Source organism: Varanus komodoensis, unplaced genomic scaffold (genome assembly GCF_004798865.1).
Source record: "Varanus komodoensis strain SLA01 unplaced genomic scaffold, ASM479886v1 scaffold105, whole genome shotgun sequence".
NCBI classification, from domain to species: domain Eukaryota; kingdom Metazoa; phylum Chordata; class Lepidosauria; order Squamata; family Varanidae; genus Varanus; species Varanus komodoensis.
Window position 1 is genome coordinate 774,757 of NW_025335297.1, and position 7,399 is coordinate 782,155.

General features: G+C 47.2%; 2 protein-coding genes across 3 annotated transcripts in view; one reads left to right on the forward strand and one right to left on the reverse strand.

Moving 5' to 3' along the window:
• The window catches only part of MDC1 (mediator of DNA damage checkpoint 1), a 28,689-nt gene extending 23,473 nt beyond the window's left edge, over positions 1-5,216 (forward strand). For both annotated transcript variants that reach the window (XR_006413691.1, XM_044419610.1), the window contains one exon: positions 4,872-5,216. The gene's annotated coding sequence lies outside the window, so the exon portion shown is untranslated. The remainder of the gene's footprint in view (positions 1-4,871) is intronic.
• Positions 5,199-7,399, reverse strand: part of LOC123017942 — a 12,673-nt gene continuing 10,472 nt past the window's right edge. Inside the window, exon 5 of the mRNA XM_044419634.1 lies at positions 5,199-5,366. Within this exon, the coding sequence (XP_044275569.1) occupies positions 5,239-5,366 (128 nt within the window). The 3' untranslated portion in view covers positions 5,199-5,238. The remainder of the gene's footprint in view (positions 5,367-7,399) is intronic.

Here is a 7,399-nt window from a genome sequence, read left to right on the forward strand (position 1 = left end):
TGAGGCAACGCGCTGGTGACAAAAACCGGCTCTTGTGTGGCTTCCAGGGGGAACGTTGTCAGAGGCGGGAATAGTGAAGAACGGGCCACATGGGTCAGGCAGCTCTTGAACGGTGCAGCGGATTCTGTCCAACAAAGAGCTTTGTGCCCCTTGCAATATTTCCATTGAGACGTTTTAACATTTCATTCTACAAATGTGTACCAAGAAAAACGTAAAACAAAAATGACATAATTCACTCATCAAAGAATATATTCTAACTAGTGTTGGGGAGGCAAGTCTAGTGACTTGCTCCAAAGTCTGACTCAAGTCGCATCAGCAACTTGACTCGAACTTGACTTGGGAGCACCAAGTGAGTGACTCAACTTGAGATTTCTACATTTTTTATGACCAAGGGCTTACCGTGCAGCAGAATATCCTGGAAGGAAGGCCTGAAAACAGGAGAGGTGGTGGGTGGGAGGGGATGCCAAGGGGGCAGGGCAGGATAGGGAGTCGGACATCGCAATGGGGGGAGGCAAGGCTTCAGCTCTTCTTTTTGGGGTTGTTTACAGCTCCCCATCACCACCTCCCCTTTTGGCTCTTGAGACCTGGGAAGAGCCTTGAGACTTGACTCAAGCCTTGGCGTAAAGGACTGGAACACACCACTGATTCTGACTAATCTATTAGATTGACTCTATAGATTAAAATTACCCATTACAGAAGCATATTGCTGGAATGGCTCTCATGGCCCATTTCATCTAAGCACTGCTTGGAAATCAAGCCAGTAAGCGCTCAGGCCACCAGGGACTGCTCTTACCATCATTTACAGTCAGCCAAAATGTATCCTCCATTAGACCACTGCATCTACTTCTCCTGGCCTCGGGCAAATCGTATAGGTTGGATCTGGGATCTGCCTTCTGGAAGGGGAAGGGTTCTGTTTGCAGAAGATCCCTGCACCTAAATTGGGCAATTAATTCTCCCTTCTGCACTACAACTCACCCCATTCAACCCTTTGTAACATTTCCAGAGGGCTGACTCTCTCACTACTGGCAGCACAATTGATCCAGTTTAAATGTAGATTCAGACTTAAAATTTCACAAAAGCCAAAGCTATATGGTGTAAACTTAATTTACACCTGTGTAAAGTTGCACCTTCATTTGCACCTGTGTGTATTTTTATGCATCCTGCAAAACAGTAAACTTAATCATCATAAACTGTTCCCAAACAATCTCAATCAGTTCCGGTCTACTAGGCTTACCAAAACAATTTAGGGCACAATCTTATGCCTGCTTGAAAAAGAAATCCCAGAACCCCCAGTAATGCTGGCAGGGGAATGCTGGAGCTTCTAGGACTGCTTTTCCGTCTAAACTGACACAGGATTATGCCATGTATAGTTATATGCAAAACTAGTTCTTGGCTGTGTAGCAGAACGTTTTTCCACAAAATTGTTGTGTATGGTTTTTGTTTTTTGTAAGCCATCCAGAGACTTTAGTATAGGATGGCATACAAAAACTTTAAATAAATAAAAAATTCAATGCATTTAATGGTTCATATTTCAACTTTAATTAAAAAAAAACTGTCTATCACCATCTTTTACAAGATAGATTTGACATTTTATCCTACTTCCCCAAGATATGTTAACCCACATCATTCTCTACATACAAATGATATTTTATGTTTCCATGCTTGCTTAAAATAGCTAAGATCAGCCCTTTCCTGTTATTCTGTCTCCTGCTGCTGCCAAAATAGAGCAATTTTGATTGAGATCCACATTAAAATCTGTTTTAACAGGGTGCATATTTGGATGAAATACTCTTGGATATATTGTGCCATGTTAAAATAATTATTCCATTTGGTGAGTACTATTAGAACAGACAGAAAATGTCCATTTGACTGAAAAAAAATGATAAAATATTTCAATGGTGGCTAGGCAAGTTGTGTTCAAGGCATCTTGTGAATTCAGACTGGATACGTAACCAGTAAAGATGAGCTGCGAGTCATTCTCTGACTGTGTGGACTTAAAAGATAAATTACCCTGAGTTTCACTTTAACACCATCTCCGTTTGAAACAAAACAGAAAGCAAAATCTAATGCTTTTTTTTCTTTTTGGAAAGAAATATCAGCAGAATCTGACAGAACATATGCAGTGAAAGAAACCAAAAGCAGTTAAACCTGAACACTCAGCTTTTGAGCAACAAAGACCTGGTGAATTTGAAACTGTCTTGGGTTTGCCTTTTCTTTCCTCCTTCCACATTCCCTGCTGTCTTCATGACGAGAGACTAAATCAGTCGTGTTTTAACAGGAACATAGGATTGTTCCAAACCTTATGGCCACTATCCCAAGTCCAGGTACTACCACAGAGGCTCAGAAAATGTAGCTATTGAAACGGATGTCAGAGGTTTAAGAACCTATCTTAATTTTGTATCAGCTTAAGTTTCATGACCACTTGAGTGGGGAGGGGAACCCCTTTTTGTCTTGAATGAACTAAAAGAAACTTACAACACATTAAGGCTTGTGCCCGGCTAAGTGGAATGTCACTAGGTGGCCACATGGGCAAATCAATCTGCAGACTTTCTGGCAACTGGGGGATATGCACACAGAAAGATGAGGCCTTACAGATGCTTCAGTTCGCTACTTCTGGCAAATTCTCATGGATGTTGTTTTCTGGGAATTGACCGAATAACTATGGAAAAAAGGGTAGACTTTCTCTTTGAACTGGGCCCTGTATGTAAGGAGGTGAACCCCATTCCTTCCGTCATAAAAAGAGATCTGCCCTTCCTCGTAGTCCAGATACACTCCGATCTGCCAACATGACGTGGAGGCCCCAGAGCTAATTGATTCTATCTTTTCTAACTTTAGACCCCAGAGCTTGTCTTTAAGATAATTAGGCCCCAGCTTTTTCCTTTCAATGGACTCTGCAACGAGGCCGATCACCCATCCTGTCTGATCTTCAGTCTCGACTTCCCAGTAATGCCTACCTGAAGTAAAACCATTTTTCCCAAGCACAATCCAATAGTTTCGGAATCTCTGGGGATTATTCTTGTACTTCACAAGTGTTTCTTGAACCACAACACACATTCCCTTGTTGGTGATCGCAAAAATGGGATGAGCGGTGTTAGGGTCCAGCCGGACAGGTTCTAATTCTGGTGAAGAAAAAAGAAAAAGAGAGAAATGCTGCAACAGAGAATTGTCCACCCTAGCCATTCTCTCCTTTCTTAGATCACAAAGAGCAAAGAAGCAGGTGGGCACAGACTGTTAATGCTATTGCAGAAATCACCTGTACCTGCTTACCTGTTTGCCCTTTCTAACCTCAGGAACAACGGTGCTGGACACCATGGATGTGATGGCTACTGTGATCACAGGAGCCCTTCCAGCATGTGACAGTGAAGGGGATGAGATGGGAAGCAGGGCCATGCCGCCAGTCCTCATGAAGGACGATGTAGTATTTTTCCTCTTCTCTTTCCATCCCTTTTTCTTTGGGTGTTTTGTTTTGGTTTTGTTGTTGTTTTTAGATCGTACATTTTTGGGCACAGGTTAGTTTTAGTTGTTATGTTTTTATTCATTATTACTACTATTTCTATTACGTTTAAAACCCACCTTTCTTCCTTTTGCAAGGAACACAAGGCAGCTTACAGTCCTCCTCCTCTGTATTTGATCTTCACAGCAACATGTTTTGTATCATCAATCTGAGACTATTGTACAGGAGGGGATAAAAATGCTCCTGATGAGGAGGAGGAGGAGGGGAAGGCTATAACATGTCCAAAGTCACTCAGAGAACTTAATAGACTGAGTGAGGAATAGAACTGGGACTTCCTGAATCCCAGCCTAACACTCTAACTACTGTACCACATGGTCTTGGGTTTTTTTACTGATTGTGCAGAAACTGCTCTGGCAGTTTGGCATAGCAATCCAGCATAAATCAGCATCCAGCCCACTAATGATTAAATAATACATACTTGGGATTTATTATTTTTATTTTATGTAAGCTGCTGGGTCAGAAACTGGCTGGCTGGTCATCTGGGAGGTGGAGGTCGGCTCCTCTGTCTCCTGGGCACAGAAGAGGCTGCTGATCCTAACCAGCCTGTGAGTGGATCTGCTCAGACTAAAAATGCCATCCTGAAGGATGGCAAGCAGCACAGCAGAGCAAGGTAAGGAGCCAACGCAGGAGACGGAGGTGAGCAGCAGCCGGCTGGATGGCAAGCTCTGGAGCAGGAGGACGGAGCAGGGGGCCCACCCACCTGACAGCCAGTCACCCGGCCTGCTGCCACTCTGGGGCAGGCTTTGTCCCACCGGCCCTTGGCCACTGCTGTGGAGCAGAGCCTCAAAACGGCAAGGGATCGAGTGGGCTTCTGCTGGGCATTCACTTAGGAGACCATGTTTTGAGCTTGTCCTTGAAAAATCTAGATTCAGGGGATGGGGCCAAGGAAATGGTGTTTTGCAAATGGGCACTATTTGGAAAGTCTAGCAGGAGGGGGAAGTATACCCTCCCATCCCAAATGTACTTCTAGCAGCCTTCTAAATACTTCTGCTCCAGGTCTTTGCTCTCTGGTGCCTAAAATGCAAGAGCATTAAGCTTTTTCCAACCCAAGGGCTGAAATCCATTTCTCCCAGGGCCACTTTCCAGGGTTGTGTCTGACAAAGACCAAAGGAGCAGGTGCCTGTGTACCAAAAGTACCAGCATGTTTTAGCTGACAGCTGTTATGCCAGCAATGAAACCTTAGGAGAGGCATTTCATCCTTTCAGAAAAGGGGCAAAACTGCACAATAGCCAGAGAATCAGCAAGCGGGAAAGAGTCTGGGGCCAGGAAAGGGGGCCCAATTGTCCAGGGAAGCCCAATGGACTAGATCTGGTTTTTCACTGTGGCTCGCCAAGAAATCTGTGGCTCTCCTTTGCAGTTTGATTTGGCAGCACAGAAACGCCTCCTCCTGGATACCTTGCATAAAGACAGGATGCAGCGCCGACAAGCCAGATGCTGTGCGGGGCCCTTGAACTTGCCCAGCCAGAGTTCTTTACAAAGGACAGCCAGATCTTCCTTGTCTTCTTCAGGCTGAGCCTTCATTTTTGCTGGTAATCTGCAGGAAGGAAGTATAACAACAGTTACTGTAAGTGAGTCTCGGTAAGTCTGTCTGTAGTCTTAAGTGGTTCAGCCTTTTTATCCCCCTTTTTGGAAGATGGAGTCTTAGCCTCGATGTAGCAGAATCCAAAAAGTAATATGTTTATCTGGATTTTATCACTTTTGGGATAGATACAAGCAGACATGTTTTAATGCTGCTTCATGGAGGAAAAACCAGCTACTAGATATGCATAGAAAAATATTAAGCTGTGCTTTACCAGTGGCTCAAAAAGACACTCAAATGTGGTACTTACATATCCAGGAACTGCTGGATACCCTAAAAATGGATACAATGAGATCATCAGATTCTCTTCAAGACTTCAATCTGACTTAAGTGTGTTTCCCAGATGAGTCCTCTCTGACCCTTTAGACCCCCAACTTTGAATGTTTCCTTCCTTAACTAGGAATATAGTGGAAATCTGCAACAGGTTCAAAGACATTTGGATTTAAACAAATGCAATTCATGGATGAAACAGCAGATGAGCCTTTTTGAGTCATGCAGATTCCACAGTGAGCAGACCAGTTTCTAACTTTTTGGGAGGAGGGGGGATTTGTTAAAATGAGCACTAATACGCATTACAGCCAGCCTGTGATAATCATACTGGGCTAGAAGGACCAAAGTTTTGCCTCGGAATAAGGCAAGCTTCCTGTGCGCCTCCCATAAAACACAGGGGCACGCTTGGACACTCGGCAAACAGCTACGGTGGGTGTAGGATCTGGTGAGCAGAACGCAGCACCAGAACTACCCCGCTCCGTGGTCTAATGTCCAAGGACAACTCTGGTTCTGTGCATCCTTTGGTTTATTGGGGATTAGCTCTTTGTCAGAAATCAACAGTGTTCAAGCCCAAGAGGGCTCACCGGCCTTATCAGGAGAGACAAACAGGCACCGTCCTTGGGTTCAGTCTAAGGCAGAACGAGGTCTCCCTGCCGCTGCCCTTGTGGCCTTCCGGCTCCAGGGGGGTGGAGCGCCTGCCTTCCCTCCTTCCCTGCCGGTGGCGCAGGGAGCCCAGCAGGACGCTCCCCTTGGCTCTGTAGTGGCTCAGCTGAGGCTTTCAGAAATCTTGCTACGTAAAGCGCTGTCCCGGCTGAGCGGTCGCCTCGCTGTGAGGCCCGCGCCAGCGCCTACGGCCCGGAGTCCTGCACCTCTTCCCCAGCCCCGAGGCACCCAGCCAGCCCCAGCTTTCGCCTCCCCACCTTCGGTGGCTAGTGGCCGCGCCACTGGCCTGCCTCTGCCTCTGCGCTTCTTTCTGCTCTGTTCCACGTCCAGCACACACACCGCTCTCTCCTCCTGGAAGCCTTCTCCCAGCCTCCTTCCCTGCACCATCCTCTCTATGCCCACTCCCAGGTGTTTCCCACTGAGTTCAATCCGTGCCATGGCGAGGCATTGGTTCCACCTGCTGCAGCCAGCACCCCCGCCGCCCCAGAGCCTCTCCCTGGGAGAGGACATTGCCCTGTCCGTCTGTGTTGCTGGCTTTTCCCGTATTTGCTTGCTGGACGCCGAGTGGGAGGCAGCGAGCCCTGAGGCCCTCCCACGGCAGGGCCCACCTTGCGTTGCTGATTGCTGCCAGGGGCTGTGTGGAAGCCAAGCAGAGCCGTGAGTTGCAGGGACGCTCCCTTCTCTCTGCCTGCTGCAGGCTCAGGAGGCTCATCCGTCTCCCCGCCATCTCTGGCCTCGCTCTCAGGCTGCAGTCCTAATGCTTATTCAGGCCTAGCACCAGGGTTGTTGGGGCCCAAGACAGAGGGCTCTCTAGCTCCCTTGGCAGATTGCAAGGCGAGGCATCTGGGAGCCCCCATTTTAATTTCCCACAATGCCCTGATGCATGTAAAGGCATTGTGGAAAGTTAAAATGGCAGTGGCTTCTGCTCCAAATCCTTCTTGGGGTGGAAGGAGATGGGGTGGCGCATGGAAGGCATCAGTGGTGAGGGGGTTGGCCCGGCCTGCTACTCAAAGATGCCACGGGCTGCTCCTGGGCCTGCACGTGACTAAGCCCCACTCAACACCGTGGGGCGTCTGGGGGAACATGCGATGGTGCCTGTTTTTACTCTTTCACTTGACGCCACCCAGAGAGCCTTTACCAAGGGGTGGCACAGAAATTGTCGAAATGAATCTATCTGCCAACAAACATGTATGCGAGGCAGCAAATGAACATCTGGCCTTGCACCATTTCTGACTGCAGGAAGGCTGCCCCATAAAATGCCCCTTTGCACGTGAAGCAGGGAACCGTCCTGGGATGCCAGTAGATGGACGGTCTACCAAAGCCAGAAAGAAAGAAAGAAAGAAAGAAAGAAAGAAAGAAAGAAAGAAAGAAAG